The sequence below is a fragment of the Rattus norvegicus genome, chromosome 1 (genome assembly GCF_021556685.1).
Source record: "Rattus norvegicus strain SHRSP/BbbUtx chromosome 1, alternate assembly SHRSP_T2T, whole genome shotgun sequence".
Lineage (NCBI taxonomy): Eukaryota > Metazoa > Chordata > Mammalia > Rodentia > Muridae > Rattus > Rattus norvegicus.
The window spans coordinates 108003556-108023554 of NC_141534.1; the positions used below are offsets into that span (position 1 = coordinate 108003556).

The following is a 19999-nucleotide window of genomic DNA, read 5'->3' on the forward strand; positions in this document are numbered from 1 at the left end:
AACTCGTTGCTGGGTATTGTGGTATCTCCAGTTTCTCTTCATTACTGGGTTTTTGGCTATAGAGAGACCTTTGTACTTAATCCATAGGAATTTTAGGATTGCTTTCCTATTTCTGTAATGACGGTTAGAACTTTGGTGAGAACTGCATTGAGTCTGGATATTGTTCTCGGTAACATAACCAGTTTTGCAATATTAATCCTGTGGATCCGTGGGCACAAGTGCCCTTTCCATGCTCTCTCTTCAACGTCCTTCTTGGATGCTTAAAGTTCTTATTGTAGATAGATTTGTCTTCTCAGTTAAGCTTCTTTCTGTTTTTTGTTCTTTTGAGATGCTTGACAATGGGATGGTGTCCCTGCCCCTTCACTGAAAGCATCAGGTCTCAGAACTCTCTGATGATGTCTTCTGGGGTTTTTGTTGTTGTTGTTTGTTAAATATAGGATTATATTATCTGCAAGGAGGGATGCTGTGATTTGTGTCCCCTTTCTTTTTTAAAGATTTATTCATTTATTATATATAAGTACAGTGCAGCTGTCTTCAGATACACCAGAAGAGGGCATCGGATCTCTTTACAGATGGTTGTGAGCCACCATGTGGTTGCTGGGAATTGAACTCAGGACCTCTGGAAGAGCAGCCAGTGCTCTTAACCACTGAGCCATCTCTCCAGCCCTTGTGTCCCCTTTCTTATTTGTACTACTTTTGTTTCGTTCTTTAGCCTTCTTGCTCCAGATAGGACTTCAAACGCCATATTGAATAACATCAGAGGGTTTGTCTGTCTCTGACTTTACAGGGGACGCTTTCGGTTTCCCTGGTTACTGTAACACTGCCTGTAAACTTATCATCCAGGCGTCATTGCGTTGAGATCTGTTCTTCCTATTCCTGGTTTCTTCTGGGCCTTCCTTTATCATCAGAAGAGGTTGGACTTCATCAAAGGCCTTTCTGCATCCACTGAGATGATCGCATGATCTCTACCCACGAGTCTTTCTGTGCACTGTTTTACATTTACTAACGTGTGTGCATTGAGTCAGTCATTCTTGCAACTCTGAACCCAATTTTGATCCTGGTATATGATAGATTTATTTTATGAGTGAATTTGTTTGCAGGTATTTTATTGAGTCTCTCTCTCCCTCTCTGTCTCTCTCTCTCTCTCTCTCTGTCTGTGTGTGGGGGTGTTGAAGGAAATTTGTCTATAGGGGTATGTTTTGTCATATTATTAGCCAGCGCGGTATTAGAGTAATATTGAGTTTGTAAGATGTGCTTGGTAGCACTCTCTTCCTCTGTTTTATGGAATAGTTGGAGGAGCAGTACCATTAATTCTACAAAGTTCCAACAGAATTTGCATGGGTGGAGGATGGTAAATCATAATAAATGTTTTATGATCTTAATCTTTTCTGTCTTTTAGTTTTATGGCACAAAACTCAGTCCGCGCTGCTTCATCTTACATACAATTTTAACCTTGTTAATCTGTAGTGGAAGCGATACCCTCGAATTTAAAGTGTTTGTGAGAACCGAGGCGTGCTCAGGAGTTAACAGAGATTGATTGAGCCCTCAGTTGATGCCAAACCCAAAGACAAGTGCTAGGAATCCAAACAATCAGACGGATCCTGCCCTGAAACAAACCATGATCTGGTGGTAACCATAACTTGGGGGCAGCTGCACTCTTCCCGGATGGTCAGCATGAAATGAGCTGATGCCAGGGAGGGAGCACCTAATCCTCAGGCTGTAGAGCCAGGGAACGAGGGCCTGCTTAGAAGGGACGGGAGTTTGTTTATGCGTGCACTGAGGGGTAGCCTTCCTCCTGCCATTGCAGTTCTGGTTTTATTGGACTTTGCACATAAAAATATTTTCAGAGTTCTCCCATGTCTATGCTCTGGATGCATGTGCCCCAGACAACCTGGCACATGGGAAGTGCCTAGTGAGAGTTTGTCAGTTGATTGACGGACAAAGTAAATGGGTGACACAGCAGTAGCTGGACAGATGGATGGATGGTTGGATGGATGGATGGATGGATGGATGGATGGATGGGTGGATGGACAGACAGGTAGATGGATGGACTGAAGGATGGATGGATGGACAGATGGATGGGTGAATATGTAGATAGATAAGTAGGTGCATGGATAGATGAGTGGGTAGCTCAGTGGAAGCTCTGCTCATACTCAATTTCTTACTCCTTAAGGTGACCGTGGACTCTCAAGTTGTGTGGCCCCCCATGAGTCGATATGGCTTCCGAATCGAGGATACGGGACACATGTATATTGTCCAGACACCCTCACACATCCAGATCCAGTGGCTTCACAGCTCAGGACTCATGATCCTGGAAGCCAGCAAAGCCAGCAAGACCCAGGGCCACGGCCTGTGTGGTGAGGAGGGACCCAGCTGGGGAAGGGATGTGCTCCCTGGTCCCTCTCTGGTACCAGGAAGGTTCCCTCGGATCAGGATATGTTGGCACAGTGTCTCAGGCCAGAAGAGGAACCAACAGAACTGTCTGTGTCTGGGGCTGAAGCTGTTAGCAGGGAATAGTTCAGGGTTTCCTTGCCAATTGTCACTTCAGCCAGGTTTGTCTGTCAGCATCCCTGACAGCTTCCTAATGCCAGATAATCTTTCCTGTCTGCATGTGCAGAGGCCTCTTTGCCAGACACTTCCACTCTTGGAGATCATTTACTCCAGGTCACCCACACAACAGTCCCGGGAAGTGGCCCTTGGTGTCTCCACTGAACCAGAGACAAGCAGGGGCTCAGAGGTCAAGTGGCTGTCTGACAGGCACATGGCAGAGTTGCTCTGACATGCAGAGCTAAGGCCCCTCAGACCACGGACAGTACTCTCTTAAAGACTGCATGCTAACTAGGAACACAGGTGCAGGAGGAGCCTGGGCAGGCTGTGACTGATGTGAGTGGCATAGGTTCTCTCTCTCTCTCTCTCTCTCTCTCTCTCTCTCTCTCTCTCTCTTCCTTTCTCTCTCTCTCTCATACACACACACACACACACACACACACACACACACACACACACACACACCATTCTTTAAGTACCAGCCTCTGGGAAGCAAAACAGACCAGGCTCAGGTTTATAGAGCTTCCGTTCTTACTGAGAAAACATCTTTCCTTTTGTCTACCATCACCACCACTCCTACCACCATCACCACGAACACCACCATCACCTCCACCACCACCGTCGCCACTGTCACCATGGCCACCATCACATCTCCTTTCTCTTCCTTTCTACCGTGCTCTGTTTATCACTGGCAAAGGTGACAGGATCCAGGAGGCCATGTTCTTTCTGGGATGCCCCTTGGGGATTCAAAACCCAGACCCAAAATGTCACTATCGAGAAAATTAATAAAACCAAAGAGTTCTGTCTCAAGGAATGCTTTATGTCTGAAAAAGGGGTGGTCAGAGATGTCAGAACAGAAGCCATCACATCTCTACTTTATCTGGACTCACCTTTGACACATGTTAGGCCACAGAGGGAATTTCAGTGAGGTCTGGGAAAGAAAATCCCTTGGCACTCAGCTAAAATAGTTTGTGTACTATTCCTGCAAGCTATTGCTGTTGCACAGGACTGGGAAGGTCCTAGTTGGGTAGATGGGAGACACTAAAGGATGCTCAGGAAAGCACTGTAGGCCGGAAGAGCAGCACAGGCAAGAGAACGTGCATCTGGAGCTGAGAACGCACTGGGAGGTGAGGGGCGCTGGGGAAGTGCAGTCACATGAGCTACTGTAGCAGATAAACCATATTCTTACCCTCATCTCCATACCCAACACAACAGGAACATTTTCTGAGAACATGGCTTCTCAAATGACTAGTGACAACTCATGCCCCCAGATTCCCATCTTCTTATAGCTCTTCACTGCTCCACGTGAGCTCCCAACTCCACAGAGGGAAACCGGTAGGAGCTCTGCAGCAGGTAGTGAGTACCCTTCACCTTAACTCACGCCATTCGCTGGGCCTCAGCCACACAGTCACATCTAGCTGCAAGGGAGTCTGGGGAAAATGCATGGCTGATCCTAGAAAGCAAATGAAACAGCCTTTAGGATTAGCTAGCAGTCACCACTAGCAGTCACCACTGGAGCAGTTCCTAGGGGACAACTTTCCGTTGTGATATGTCAGACATAGAAACTGAGAGAGTAGACTAAATGATCCCTACTGACTTTTACTCAGACATAACTATTCATGTTTACTTCTCTTTGATATACACACATATAGTACATACATATGTGTAGTATATACATACGGTAATATGCATGTATCTCTGAATTTGCATATTTTAAAGTATGTCCAAACCACGGAGTCCCTTCTCCCTAAATATTTTTGGTGCACTTTCCTACACAGCGGGTGCCCTGGCTCCCCCTGCCTCCCTCCCCTTATCTGTCACATGGTACAATGTAGTAACGCCTTTCAGATCCGCCTGACCATGGCTCAGGGTGAGAGTCATCCTAGGGTAATTAGTAGTGGGCTTTGTGCCTAGTGAGATCATTATGCCCCTCTCAGGTATCTGTGATGGAGACACAGCCAATGACCTCACCCTGAAGGATGGCTCTGTGCTGGGCGAGGCAGAGGACCCTGCTCTCTTTCTGGATAGCTGGCAGGTGCCCAGCTCCCTGACCTCAGAGGGTCAGACCCGCTTCCGCCCAGACAGTTGCTCTACAGCGGACTGCTCGCCCTGCCTTCGCATGGTGTCCAACCGCACCTTCAGTGCCTGCCACAGCTTTGTAGGTGCCCATGGAGTACGGCATGGGGAGGGCACCCGGGGAGACACCATGGACTTCTGGGCAGGGTTAAGCTGAGCTGGACCCTGGGATTCGGGGCATCAGGATGGGCAGCACTGACTAATGCATTCGTCCAGGTCTCCCCAGAGTCATTCTGTGAGCTGTGGATCCGGGACACCAAGTACGTGCAGCAGCCCTGTGTGGCCCTCACTGTGTATGTGGCCATGTGTCACAAATTCCACGTGTGCATTGAGTGGCGGGGCTCCGACTACTGCCGTGAGTAGCGGCCAGGGCACCCTCTCCTGTAGATCTCTTAAACTCATCCCTCAGTATGTGGAAGGCCTCCCAGAGCCACCTCAAGTCAACCCTTCTCCAAGCTTCGTCATTTCTTCACTCCCTGATTATATTAATGAGCTTATAAATATTCTGCTTGTATTTGCATTTTATGCTAATGAGCAATGCCTGTTGCTATATTTGCATTAATGAACGATAAGCGACCACTTTGCTTTAATTGATTGTTTTTAATTGGATCATTTCTCTACACTGTGGGCACGGTAATGCTTTGCTTTCTCCCAAAGTGCCGTGAGTCAATAGGAGATCAGGGCTGCTCATTTCTCCACACCCACCTGACACATGATTCTTGGCTGGGAGTTCCCTTTGCTTGACCTTTCTCATCTTTTGGTCCTTCCTTCCCTCCTTGAAGACAGAAATGGGACCCGCCTCTTCCTTACCTCTCTCCTGTTAGAGTTGGGTCAGGCAAGGGTGGAGCGTTTTTATTTCCAGGAACCATGGAGACCGATTCAGAGAAGGCCATATCTATCTATGGCAAATAAGAAGGGAAAGACTCAAACCAGACAGAGTAATATTTTTAAACCGTGGACTGGCGCAGAGGGTATGGGGCCAATTTGAGGAGGGCAACACCAGCAATTAAAAAAAATGCCACAAAATACAAAACATAGTATGTATCATGGGTAGTAAGATTTTTTTTCTTTCAACTTAGCAACCATTTCAACCCAGCTGTTCACACAGGGAACTTGGGAAAAGCTGGGCCTCATCGGAGGTTTACTTAGTGTGGGATGGGGTCCCAGTAATGCGATTTCCAAAATGCCAAAGGACTGCCCAGCATCCTTGTGTGTGCTGGGCTAAAACTCCAGATCCACTGTCTCCACCAAGACCCCTGGGAAACATTGATCTGGAGCAAAGCTTTTCAATGGGCCAGATGGGAAATACTGCGTCTTTGTGAGTCATACACACTCAGTTTCACGGACTCTGTGCTACCCTTGCAGGGCAGAGACAGCCAGAGACCACATGTACATGAACAGGGTATGATGACTGACCCCTGTAACACTAGTACTTGGAAGGCTGAACCTAGAAGATGAATTTTGCCTCAAGTATAAGACCTTGATTCAACAATGACAACAACAACAACAACGACAACACAAAACCCCTCAGCAACACAAATAACATTTACACAAACACTTTGGCACATCTGTGTTCCAATAAAACTTTATTTGACAAGCAGGCGATAAACAGCAATTGGGCTAGGGAGCAGTCCATCGATGACTCCTGACCTAGAGGAAGGAGGTCCAGTGCTAAGCCCCAGACTTAGGCACTCAGCTGGGCAAGGTCGATACTCTGTGCCCCTCCTCACCCCTCCCTACACTTGCTGCCCTCAGCAGGATCCCTGCCCCGGAATTAGACTAGCCCTGATGTCCATTGTACCCCTACAGCCTTCCTGTGCTCCAGTGACTCTACCTACCAGGCCTGTGTGGCAGCGTGTGAACCCCCTGAAACGTGCCAGGATGGGGTACTGGGCCCACTGGACCCAGAGCAGTGCCAAGTGCTGGGTGAAGGCTGTGTGTGCTCCGAGGGCACCATTCTGCACCGACGCCACTCCGCACTCTGCATCCCGGAGGACAAGTGCGGTAGGTCATCGCCCTCCCCAGGCGGCTCCCCCAAGCTCAGTCTCACACTGGTGTCTCCTTTTCTTCCTGAAGACCATGGCAGGGGTCACTTTGCATTTCCAGGTCTTGGCCTTGGGGTGGTTCATGTTTGGATGAGAGGGGTCAGAGCCCGAGGCAGTCTGGTCCTTAGTCCCTGTGCCCCGATCCGCCCCCACTGCAGCCTGCACTGACAGCACAGGGGTACCACGTGCTCTGGGGGAGACCTGGAACAGCTCCCTCAGTGGCTGCTGTCAGCAGCAGTGCCAGGCCCCAGACACCATCACACCCATGGACCCGGACTGCCCTGGTCCCCGACCTGAGAGCTGCCCACGCTTTGGAGAAGTGATCCTGTTACAGCCCACAGAGGACCCCTGCTGCCTGGGGAGTGTCTGTGGTGAGTCCCACTCTTGACTTCCCTGGCCTTCAACTGTTAGGCAGTGACTGGCTCCAGTTGTGTCTGCTGCATGGCCGTGACAACTGGGATAAGACCTGGAAAGTAAAACATCTTTTGGGGTGTTCACTGGGGGTGGGGGGGGAGAACCAGGCTTTGGGGGACAGGAGTAGAGGCTTGAGTTGGAGTGGAAGGGACAGAGCTTCCCAGTCAGCTCTTCCCCCTGTAGACCCTGTAGACCACTATCACCGTGCCATGCCTGGTTCTCCTGTAACTACTCGCCTGCATGAGGAGTTTCACACTGGCATGCACTACACCTAGATGAATGTCTATTCATCTCAGTCTCTGTCTTGAGGGGTCCCCAGAGGCAGCCATTGGAGATTAGGGCAGGGCAGGGCAGGGCAGGGCAGGGCAGGGAGTGTAAGGAGTCCATGTCCAGGCATTCAGTGGTACTGGTGAGCCGTGAGGACACTGGCCACCAGGTGATGTGTTATGTGGCCTGCTGCCTAGTGTGTAACCAGACCCTGTGCGAGGGCCTCGCTCCTACCTGCCGCCCAGGCCACAGACTCATCCCCCACTTCCAGGAAGACTCTTGTTGTCCCAGCTACAGCTGCGGTAAGAGGCTGGGATGGGGCACTGGGGTGGGCCTGAGACACTGAGAATCACATTTGTGTCCTGAGTCCTGGATAAAAATGGACAGGGACAGAGAGGAGTCCGGACATGGCCAGGCAGGGCCTGCATTCAGAGTTTGCACTCTGCTTTTTACCGCAGAGTGTGACCCTGGTCTGTGTGAGGCTGAGCAGGTCCCCACCTGTCGCCAGGACCAGGTCTTGATCGAGGGTCGCCTAGGAGACTCCTGCTGTCCCTCCTACTTCTGTGGTAGGTGGCTGTGGGCTGTGCATCAGCCCCTTCCTCATTCCTGCTTCTGTGGGTGACTGGGAAGAAAGGCTGGTGCTCGTGTGAGAGGGGTAGAGGGAGAAGGATGAAGTCACTATTCAGAATGAACTGTGGGACAAAGAGAAAGGAGTCCTGTGCTACCCTTTGATCGCACTGTGAACCCCAAGATTGTGTTGTTTACTGAAAAAAAAAAAAGCAACCGGTTTCTAGATGCGGTATGGCTCAGCCTTAGCATAGACCTTTAATCCCTCTGCCTGGAATACAGACGCACCCTTAGTACATATCTTTAATCCCAAACAGTAAAGGTAGAGTTAGTCTGTAGAAGGAAGCACACGTGTTTGAAAGTGGTGTCTAATTGAGTGGCAGACAAAGTAACGAATCAGGGAAACAGAATATGCCCAACTCTCAAGAGTAGAGAGAGGAAAGGGAAGCGTGTATATATATATATATATATATATATATATATATATATATATATATATATATATGAGAGGGGAGGAGAGAGGGAGGGAGGGAGAAAGGGAGGGAAGGGGAAAGGGAGAGGGAGAGGGAGAGGAAGAGAGACAGACAGAGAAAGAGGGGGTAGTTTTCTTGGGACAGTTGTACAGACACAGGTTACAGAGAGAGAACAAGGCTCAAGACAGGTTAAGACAGAATAAGCCAGATGATGAGAGGAGCTGGAAGATTAGAACAGGTTGCCAAAGTTAGCATGAGGTCGAGAGAAGCCAGCTTGATCCAGTCAGCTTGGGGAGGAGTTTGAGCCAGAGGAGCTGAGCTGAACCAGCCAGCCAGAGTTCAGAAAGTCTCAGAGGTGGAAAACATTCTAGGCCTAGATAAGATTGTATGGAAGCTAGACTCTTCCAGGACTAGGCCTGGGTTAGCAGACTGAGGCAGTGAGCCTCTGAGATGACAATTATATCAGGTGAACTAAAGTTACATCTATACTACCCCTAGATTGCTGAGCACAGGAAACAGGAGTGTTTTCAGGGCCATCCTGTGAGTAGACACAGGATAAACATGTAGGATCTGATGTCAAAATACCTGAGACCCCAAAATGCTGCTTTGGGCTAGGTAGAGTTCCCACCCCCTTTCTGAGGGGAACTTATATGGCAGTGGTGACCCTTCTGTCCCCACAGGCTGTGGTGAGTGTCCAGATGCCATGCCTGAGTGTCAGGAAGGAGAGGTGCTCACTGTGCACAGGAATAGCACGGAGCTCTGCTGCCCTCTGTATCAGTGCGGTGAGTCCCAGCGGGGACTCAGTGAGGGCGTGTGTGGAGAAGCAGTAGCCTTAGGGGTGTCTGGGTACACGGATGGGTATAAGCAAGAGGTGGGAGGCAGTGATCCTGCATCCTGAGCATTTGTAGAAGTCCGAGGTGTCCGAGACTAATTTGTCGCCTGTCTCCCTACGCCTGCCGCATGCACCCCAGTGTGTGAGAGCTTCCGCTGCCCACAGATACAGTGTGGCATGGGCACTTCCCTGGTGGAGGTGTGGAGCCCAGATCGCTGCTGCCCCTACAAGTCCTGTGGTAAGTTTCAGTCAGGTATGGGTGGAAGAACGAGCCGCCCCCAACCATCCACTTTGCCGAGATCCCCTCCTCCTGCCTCACTGAGCATGAAGCAGCCCGACAGCCTCCAACCCAGGATCACAGATGGTCTCTCATTCAAAGTGTCCCTCTTGCCATCACCTGACAGTCCAGATAGTCCGAGTACTCAGGTCTTCCCAGAAGGCCAACAGAAGCCTTACAACAGTGATCAATACCGAGCAGTAGTGAGCTTTACGCAAAACTCTTGAAAGTTACTTTCAAAAGCTTGGAGACTGCTCTGCTTCCAGCTTTCGGTGGCTCTTCTAGACCTCAGTAGATGGGTGCTACATGAGGACAGGGTCATACTCAGCTTTACTCATCGAGTTGTCTTCAGGGCACAGAAGGAGCAGCCATCCTGGGGAGCATCCAGGTTCCTCTGTTGGATGAGCCCAGAAGAGACTTTCCCAGCTGCTCTGGCCGGCGGCCCTTGGTCCTCAAAGTTAAAACTGCCGTGCCCCTTACTTTAGTCACTGGCACTTCCAGGCCACTCTGCACAGCTGGGGCTGCGCACAGGTTGTGCTGCAGGGCTCGGCTGCTGGAACATCCGTGTGGATATGCAAGTGGGAGGAAGCTGCCTCTTTGGTGCGATTATTCCAGGGGGAGACAAGGGGAAACCTATGTGTGTTCTGTCTGATTGCTTCACTTCCCTCCATACCCAGTTGGAAGTGTGACATTGGGACTACCCACCCATCTAAGCAGGAGCACTCTGTCCCCTGCATGTCGGGATGAGAGGAGGGTGAGAGTTTCTCTGCCCATCTCCCTGGGGCGAGCTAGGATGGGAGTTGTGCTGTTGGAGGAACTGGTCTGCAGTGAAGTGTCAGGACATCCCTGTGAGGTAGGTCCCGGCTTCTTCTGTTTTTCAGAGTGTGACTGTGACACTATTCCTGTGCCCAGATGCCATCTGGTATGGAGACCCTGCCCTTCCCACCCGTGCTGTTGTCCTACCCCTCTTTTCTTTCCTTCTCTCCTCTTTCCTGGAGATTCTTCCTTTAACCCAGTGCAGAGAGCCCTGGATTTCAAATCAGCACACGTATCCCAAGCTCGGTCCCTAGCTCTGGGCGCCATGTCCTGTCTTTGGACAGTCAGCTTAACTGTGCCACCGAGGAATAAGTACGCAGATCCTGCAGGTGGTGGTGACCATGAGGGAGATGGTAGGGAGGACAGCCATGACGGGGAAGATGATGGTGGCCATGACCGATGGGCGATGATGGTGGAGTTGGTGGGAGGATGGTCAGGATGCTGAAGACGATGAAGGTGGTCATGATGACGATGCGATGGTGGTGATGGTGGAGGTGTTGATATCCCAGTGGCAGCTGCTGAGACCTTAACCATTGGCCTGCGATTTCCCAGGTCTTTTTAATGAATTATTTTATTAGTTGTTATGACAAGTCCAAGAGACTGTCTGTGATGGTCTCAACTTCATAAACAAGGGAGCTGACTAGGGCACCTGGTAAATCACTGAGTCAGAATGTGAGCCCTTAACCTCCAGGGAGCGTGGTCGCGAGAAATGTGTATAAAGTCACACTAGTCTGTTTCTGCATCATACACCCCCTACCTTGTCCCAGCAAGTGCTTACCCTCTCGTGCTGCCCTCCCATCCCCCTTTCTAACTGGAAACTGACAAAGAAAGTGAGACGTGGGTAAGGTGTGAGCCAAGTGGCTCCCTGCGCGGAGGTTTCACATCTCCCTTGCTGAGGGCAGGAGGCTGGACGGTGGGGAGAGTGACTGAGCTTCTGGATGCCAAGGGATCCAGGCTTGCTATCTTCTTCCTACCCACCACACACGGCCCCGAGGCACTGCTTCTGAGGGTGGGGTCGGGTTGCTCAGGGTGGACACTGACTTCCTCGGTCACCTGCAGTGGGAAAAGTCGCAGCTGGATGAGGAGTTCATGCACAGCGTGGAGAACGTGTGCGGCTGTGCCAAGTACGAGTGTGGTGAGTGGGAAGGGGCAGATGGGAACCTCAGGTGGGCCAGCTGGGAAGGGCCAGGGTGGGCGCGTGGGCTCTCTGGGACAGACCCTCCCCTGTCCCCCATTCAGTGAAAGCCCCCGTGTGCCTGAGTCGTGAACTGGGTGTGATGCAGCCAGGCCAGACTGTGGTAGAGCTCTCGGCGGATGGCGTGTGCCATACGTCCCGATGCACAGATGTGCTGGACCCTCTCACCAACTTCTACCAGATCAACATCACCTCCGTCCTTTGTGACATGCACTGTGAGGCGGTAGGGACAGTGTGGAGTGCCTGTCGGGAGGGCTGGGCTGGCCGATCCTTAGCCTGTTCCAGAAATGGAATCTAGAGAGCAGGCATCAGAGCCTCCCAGCTAAGGGAGGCTGGGGCAAGGACAGCAAAGGGACTACGTTAAAGTCTGGCTTCTACCAGGGTCTAAATAATACTGCTTGAACGGAGGTGTTAGAATGATGCCCGTCTTTCAACGGAGAAACGGGGACTTGGTGAGGTTGAGTGGTTTATCAAAAGCACAGCAGGGACTGAGAGGAAAGCCAAGCTCTGTCTGCCCTGATGCTGACAATGCTGCCTCTGCAGTGGTGGGGGTCCATGGTCCCTAGGGCTGGGTCTAGGTGCTAATGGGGTTTCAGGCAGAGACAGGAAAGCCCTGCCTGCCTGGTCAGGCTCAGGGAGGCTGTGGGTCTCCTTTCTGAGCTCCTGTAGGTCCTCTCCCCGAGCCCTGAGCTCCATCAGAGACAAGCAGATACCAGACACCTGGAGGATGGGTGTGGGCTTAAGGCTAACGTCACCTTCTCTGCCCCGGCCTTCAGAACCAGGAGTATGACCACCCACGGGACCTGGCGGCCTGCTGCGGCTCCTGCAGGAACGTGTCCTGTCTCTTCACCTTCCCCAATGGCACCACTTCTCTGTTCTTGGTAAGTAGTCCCTAAGCCCACCCGGGAACGGGTCCACTAAGGCCCTAACGCTAAGTCCACGGTTCTCCCTGGGCCCCACACTGGGGCTTGGCTGTGGAGCACTAGCAGCACCCGGTCCGGGGCTCTGCATGTCATTGGACATGCTATACTGTTGGCCAGAGTCCTCACTGCCTGCCCTTGTATTCTCCAGCCTGGTGCATCCTGGATTGCAGATTGTGCCCGCCATCACTGTGGCAGCACTCCCCTGGGTGCTGTCCTGGTTCGCTCGCCCATCAGCTGCCCTCCGCTCAATGAAACTGAGTGTGCCAAGGTCAGTGTCTCCTTCCCCTGAAGCTGGCTTCAAGTTGTTTTACTGGTGGGAGGAAACTGGGTCATAACCCTATACGTTCTCCTCAACCACAGCCCATATCTACCAACATATGACCCCAAACCAAAGCATGCAATCACACGGTCAAGGGTCCCAGGACCCATCCTAAGTCATTGATCATTCCTACGCCACAGGGACATCAGTACATATACTATGCACTGACACACCTGCACATACATGTGCTGGGCTTTTGCATACATGTTTAATTTAGAATGATAGGTTGGCATGCATCCAGCCTGGTGGAGAAGGCTCTCGGTGTGGGTATAGCTCAAAGAAAAGGATGGCTGGAGGGCTAAGTGTTTCTGTTGGGATGATAAGGTTCCTAAGATTAATAAGAGACATTTGAGGATTTCTGCATCTTGAGATAATACACACACAGGGCTATGGCTCATTGGGTACAGTGCTTACAAGCATGCCTGGGTTCAGTCGCTCCTACAGAGCTCTTGCTTTGGGACACCATGGGAGAAAGACTAGCTTATAGTCTTTATGTATTGTTTGTTTTTGAGACAGGATTTTACTTTGTATTCCTGACTAGCCTGGGACTCACTATCTAGACCAGGCTGGCCTAGAACATGTAGACATCCTCCTGAGATTATAGGCACACACTGTCATACCCACTCTCTAAGACTGTTTTTGCCTCTACCCGGGATCTTGGCTCCTGGCCTGGAGCATGGATTCTCCGCTCGCTCCCTTTCTCCCTCTAGGTCGGCGGCTCTGTGGTACCATCTTTGGAAGGATGCTGCCGGACGTGTGAGTGAGCATGGCGGAGAGCCAGGGTTCAGTATGCAGGAGGGAGGAGGCGCAGATAGGTGGCCAACGGGCCGAGTTACCAGCCTGGTATCTATGGGATGAGTAGACAAAGTGATGTCCAATCAACTGAGGGTCATGGCAACGGCACAATCAGGTAGCCAGAGGTTACATGTTCATGAACTCTGTCCCAAGACAAGGCCTCTTCTTGATAGAGATAAAAGACAGTAGCCACTCCCTGAAGGAAGTCCTTCACTCCTCAGTCACCCTGCCTCTGTCCCAGACAGACTCCAGCTCACATGTCCTCTTTATTGATTCTGTGACCCATGAGCCCTGGTCTCAAAGCTGCCTCTTTGGGGAGACTTAAGTTTCCAGACCTCTGCTGTCAGAAACCTGTCTCTCACTTTGCTTCTGGAACTCTGAATTCTAGGCACCAGCATCTTACATGTAACAGTAACTACATGTGCTTGAATGAACCCATCAGCCTCATGGCCTTTGCTCACAGGCCTGCCCTTCTGTGAGGCTCAGACCCTGTGTCCAAAGGACCATAGGCTTCGAGCTTCTTATGTCCACAAAACTTACTACATGAGAGCTTGTCTCCAGACCTTGGCTGATCCATGACCCATAACCTCATGCTCCCTGAATGTTCCGTTTTCCCCATGTGGCCTGAATCCTATGCCCCTCTCCTCAGTCTCCTAAGGGGCTTGTTTCCTATGGTCACTATTAGACCGACCACTCCTCCATGGGCTAGTGTCCACTGCTGCTGTTACTTGTCTCAGAAGCACATAAAACAGGAAGCAGGCAAACACATAGCTATTCCCAAGTGTCCCTTCTAGGCGTTCCCAAGCTCTGAGTGTGATGGAAAGGGAAACTCTTTGCTTCTGGTGAAGTCCATTTAGCACCACATGCATGCTGGGTATTGAGAGACATCTCCTGGGTTGTACTAGCTCCCAGTTATCTGGTACCCACCCAAGTCCAAGGCCACCATTCCTCTCCCCGCACTGAACACATAGTCTTCCTCACTCCAGGGCCAACAGGTCTATGGCAGCCCTCGACTCTCCTGCCTGTCTGTGCTGAGCCTCTAGAAGACATATAATGAGTGCCACCGTGTGCCAGCCACTAGCCTGAGAACTGTGGGTGTGGCACAAGAAAGCGTTGTGGCTGTCACTTTCATGGATGGAAGAACAGGCGTAGTAGATTATAGGCTGGAGGCTGTGAGTTCTGCAGGGTCCAAGTCATGCAGACTTTGGTGGGGTTTATCACACCAGCATCCACAACCATCCATGCCTCCATACCCAAGCCCCAACACCGTCTGCCATCTCTGGGTACACCTTCTCACCTCCTCTGAGCTTCTGACGTATGAAAAAACCTTTTGGATTGAGAATAGAAGTCACACGACTGCAGGGAGGAAGGCCCCAGAGCTTACAAGCTTCGGTCTCCCTAGCACAGGTAGAGGCATGCCTCTGGTCAGACAGATTGTGCCTGGGACAGAATAAACCAAGGAGGCCTGAGGAAGGGAATTGCATTTTCCAGAAGAGGGGCTCTAGAAAGGTCTCGGCAGGGGTAGGGGTGGAGGGTGGGGGAGATTGGAGAAAACTGCTCCAGATGAGGCCAAAGAGTGCCTTGTGAGTGGTTGTCTGTCTGGGAGAGATGTGACCTAGGAAGAAAAAAACCTCTACACTGCCAGTTTGCACCTGTGGCCCCTGCTTGAGAGCTGTTGAATCCCCATGGATCTTGCCATGTGGAACATCCTGTTTGCCATTCATGGCAGACTCTTACTGCTAGAGTCCTCTCGGAGCGGAAACACTGATGCTCAGAGGAGATGTGAGGATGTACACAGGGTTTCTAACAGGGGTGACAGGTAAGTGCTGGGGCTTGGGTATGGAGACAGCCTGCTCTTGTCTCATATCTTATAGCACAGAGACCTGAGGCTCTCTTTAACCACCCCATGTGTCTTCCTCTGTCTCACTTGCCTCTGACTTCCTTGGTCCCACTTCCTTCTAAGACAATGGGTTAAAAGTGTTTCCCCTTGCTGGAGGGGACATAAATGTGTGGGCACCAACCTGGAAAAGGAACACTCTCACATGACAGTAACTACCCCAGGCTGGCCCATCTTGATGTCAGTCTGGGACATGACTCTTGCCCACTCTTCCCCGAACCAGGTAAGGAGGATGGGCGATCTTGCAAGAAGGTGACCATCCGCATGACCATTCGCAAGAATGATTGCAGGAGTAACACCCCTGTACGTGAAGGAATGGATATCTTGGGGTGGTGGCTGTGGTGGTGGTGACTGTGGTGGTGGTGGCTGTGGTGGTGGTGGTTGAGGACCTGGAGAGGCGGATGGTCACCAGACTATCTTGCTGACATGGTTGTCCCTAGGTGAACCTGGTGTCTTGTGATGGAAGGTGCCCTTCTGCCAGCATCTACAACCACAACATCAACACCTATGCCCGCTTCTGCAAGTGCTGCCGTGAGGTGGGACTGCAGCGCCGCTCTGTGCAGCTCTTCTGTGCTACGAATGCTACCTGGGTGCCCTACACAGTACAGGAGCCTACGGACTGTGCCTGCCAATGGTCCTAAGGCTTGGGTACCGGCGCTGGCTAGGTCATCCCTGTCACTCTCATGTTCTCCTTCCAGCTAGTCTAGGTGACAAGGGGGAGAGGTTAAAGGTGGGAGATCTTGTTTGTGGTGTGTGTGTGTGTGTGTGTGTGTGTGTGTGTGTGTGTTAACAGTGAACAGCATCTACAAAGGATCAGAATAGGCCTACTTGCCCATTCTCTCTCTCTCTCTCTCTCTCTCTCTCTCTCTCTCTCTCTCTTTCTCTCTCTCCCTCTCTCTCTGTCCCTCTACAAGCACATAGGAAAAGTGCCATTGCTCAGAGCTTTTGGAACCCAATTCTACATGGCTTGAGGTCAGGAGGGAAGCTACAGACCCAGCAGCTGATGGCCTGATTCATCTGCAACTCTGGCCAGGATTTCTCGGGAGAGGAGTTGAGCCTTTCCTGATACACTGCAACCAAAGTAGAACCAATGTTGGCTTAGGTTTAAAATTTAGTGGCCTGTTTCTTTCTTGGCCCTCTTAGCAATGGGAAAAACATAAAGAAAAGGAACTCAACTAACATTTCTGTCCTCATCAAGAGGCCAAAACTCCCCAAAACACAGAGGGTGGGTTTGCGGCTCACGTCAGGGCTGCCCATGGAGATCTACAAGGCCCTGCTATGACCCAGCAGTTGGCTCTAGAGTCCTCGAGCCTCAGAGGGTGCCCTGACATTCCGGTATCTAGAAGAGCAGGTCCAGGTCTGTGCCTCTGTGTGTCACATGCTCACCGTTTGGGCCAGTTTTGCAGATGTGTGAAGGATGAGCTTCTCAGTGAGGGCCCAGATACCCATCCCAGATGGTGGTGGACGGCCCACCCCTCTAAGCAGTCCTGGAGTGCAGCAGGCACTTCCAGCCCAAAGTTCATCCCTTTCCTCCAAGTGTGTGAGAAGTGTATCTGTCTGTGCAAGGTCTTACACATATGTTTGTGGCTCAGTGCTGCCTGGGACTGTGTTGGTGGAGAATGTCTGCAGGTGAAAACACAGCCATGTGAGTCTGTAGCCCAGGCGGCCCTGAGTGTCTGTCAGAGCCTTGTCTCTGAACCAAAGTGTCCTCCCTAAAGTCAGGGCTGGAGCTCCTGTCAACAAGCCACTCTGCACTACTCTGTGCTATTGGGTCTCAAAGGTCATGACCTGCTGTTGTTCAGGTCGCAGCATTGCCCTGATACCCCTATGGGGTAAAGGTACTGTGTCAAGATGGTCCCCACGTCTGCTTTGTCTCTGTGACCCATCTGTGTCTTCATCATGTATCAATAAACAGCAAGAAGTCTCCAAGCATTCCAGGATGCCAGGCTGGCCTTGAATTCAGTACAGCATCAGCTGTGAAGACCCCCGGGAGGGCTCTGGGAGTCAGATGGACTTCTGCAGTTTACCTGTTTTTTCCTTCATCACCCCAACTCCCACCCAGGCAGCCCTACTGCCTGCCTCGTCCCCAGCGTTCCAGCCCACACTCCCAGTGCTCCTGTTAGGTCCCTCCTGGGAAGACCAACTACTCCAGGATAAAACGCTCCAAGGAAACAAAGATGAACAAATCAGCAGCCCTGCCCTGCACCGTGGGGCGTGAGGGTGAGGACTCCCCTGCTGTGCCCACACTGTGGAGCAGACAGGAAGGAGGTGAGGCAGAAAACCATAGTTAGCGGTGTTCAGTTGCCCTCAAAAACCAAGACCAGCAGCACTGTCGTAGACATGCACAGAATTCAGAAAGCTGGTTAAAAGTAAACTCTTCTGCTATGTCATAATGCTTTTAGGCAGCTAGAGTAGCTTGGTCGTTGCCCTCTAAAGAGGTACTGAGCATATCCCTGAAACCCGTGAAGAGGACATCATCTCGCGTGTCAAAGTGTCTCTTGGGTGTGATTGGGTTTAAGAGGAGGCAATTAATGTGGATTACTCAGATGGGTCCTTGGAAAGGGGGCAGGAAGGCCAGAGTCCGAGAGCAGACACAGTAACAAGGAGGTGCTCTTCAACGTAGGAGGAAATGGTGATGCCCAGGAGCTCCAGGCAGCTTCTAGAAAGTGGAATTCAAGAAGCGAATTCCACGGGGACACGTCTGGTTCCACAATTAATGAATGAGACAGAGAAAAATGGGATCACAAGAGCCTTTTGGAGCCTCAAAGCTTACCCTCAGTGATACACCTCTTCCAACCTCCTAGTTTTCCCCAAACAGTTCCACTAGCTGGAGACTAAGTGTTCAAACCCCATGAGCCTGTAGAGGCCATTCTCATGCAGATCGCCATGGCTTCAGATGGCTCAGTTAGCGGCCGTGCTTGCCATGGAAGCTTAAGGAGTTCAAGTCTTGGGCCCACTTTAGAAAGCCAAGCATCTGGGCTAAAGAGAGTTTCATGATTAAAAGCATGCACTGCTCTTGTAGAAGATTTGGGTCTAGTTCATGTTTGTGGTGAATAGACATTCGGGTAGAACACCCAGACTCCAGGTAAAACTACAAAAAAGCTGGACATGACGGAATATGTTTGTAACTCATACAACATCTCAAGAAGGAATCCAACAAAGAAAGCCAAGCCAGGGTGCGAGTTGCAAGCACTGACTAGGTTTAAACGTAGATACCAATGGTAGCTCTCATTGGGGAACAGTTAAATAAGCTGGTACAGCCAACACTATGCAGCCTTCTAGTGAACTGATGTGTTGGGCTTTCTAGGATGGGTTACATGAAAATGGCAAACTATGGGTAGATCCCACAGAACCTACCTCCTTTATTGCCTGCATGCAGGCCACACAATCCCATTCGTACTGGTCTTCTGCTTCTGAAGGGATTTCACAGCTGAGTACGGCCTTTCCTGGCTAAGCTATCCGAGTAGCTAAGGACATCTCCAACATCCCTGATTCGTACCCACACTGCATATAGGACCTAAAACTCAAGAGAAATCCAGAAACCACACATCCCACTGGTAGAGAAACAAAGCCACGGCCAACCCAGTCACTTAGAGGGTCGGTGGCCAAGCAGGGTGGCTGCCCGGGCTGCAAACTCCTGTGAAGTATTTGCAAACACGAGGGGCTCTGAGCTGCAGAACCAGCCCATTCTCCTTGGTGTGGGCTCAGGTTCCCTGCTCTGATTTTCAGGGCTTAATCTTCTTCCTGTGGAAATCAATGAGGACATTGTGATGGAATGATTCATGTTCAAGGTCAGGCCGCAGCAAATTGGTGGCGACATGCTGATTTTAGTGCCCTCACTGAGAGGGGATCCAGTCCTGTGCACAGATCACTTAACCCTTTCCTCACCAGGCCTGTCACTCCTGTCTAGATCCACATCCCACCCCAGGCTTTTGCACCCCCTATGTGTCCCATCTGAAAATGTGGCATTTTCCTAAGATCCTGAGGTTTCATGGGTCTGTTGAAGACAGGATGACAAATTAGGAAGGTTTCAAGTTGAAATAAAATGTGTAACTTTACCAACCTGGTTTGTCCACAAGAAGCTCTCCCTACAGATATGTTGCACCCTAAGCCTCTGTTCCAAGTTCCAGGCTGTCTATGCTCCTTCACACTGAAAAATGAGGAGGCAGGAGGCTGGAGTCCTGTGTGTGCATGTGAAGTATCTTTTCTGTGGTTCAGATATAGTGAAAATTTATTTCCCCATGTATATATATTTCAAAAATGGGTGGGTCTTAGTTGCTTCATCTTTATGTTCAGAAAAATATAGAGACCCTGGTTCCTCTGTCTGAAAAGTCCACATTGCCCATCCAACTTTCCCATGGTAACTATGGCCATTTCTGCCAGGCGCGTACCTGGGGGAATTCAGGGAGCATGCATTGTAGGAGTGAGAAGATGCTCTACTAAGTGATAAGTGTCATACTTCCTGCCAGTCTCATTATCCTGGCCTGAACAGAGCCATGAGGTCACACCTAACTGCAAGGGAAGCTGGGGGATGTAGTCCTCCTGCATGCCCAGGA

General features: G+C 50.9%; 1 protein-coding gene across 1 annotated transcript in view; it reads left to right on the forward strand.

Annotated features, from left to right (window-relative positions):
- Window positions 1-17374, forward strand: part of Otog (otogelin) — a 69089-nt gene extending 51715 nt beyond the window's left edge. The window contains 17 exon segments of the mRNA NM_001106262.1: window positions 2174-2357; window positions 4485-4705; window positions 4840-4978; window positions 6433-6627; window positions 6827-7039; window positions 7547-7651; window positions 7808-7915; window positions 9070-9171; window positions 9361-9459; window positions 10380-10420; window positions 11374-11449; window positions 11554-11732; window positions 12286-12390; window positions 12581-12700; window positions 13462-13507; window positions 15667-15746; window positions 15884-17374. Coding sequence (NP_001099732.1) covers window positions 2174-2357; window positions 4485-4705; window positions 4840-4978; window positions 6433-6627; window positions 6827-7039; window positions 7547-7651; window positions 7808-7915; window positions 9070-9171; window positions 9361-9459; window positions 10380-10420; window positions 11374-11449; window positions 11554-11732; window positions 12286-12390; window positions 12581-12700; window positions 13462-13507; window positions 15667-15746; window positions 15884-16084 — 2214 coding nt within the window. The 3' untranslated portion in view covers window positions 16085-17374.
- Window positions 17375-19999: the final 2625 nt, after the last annotated feature.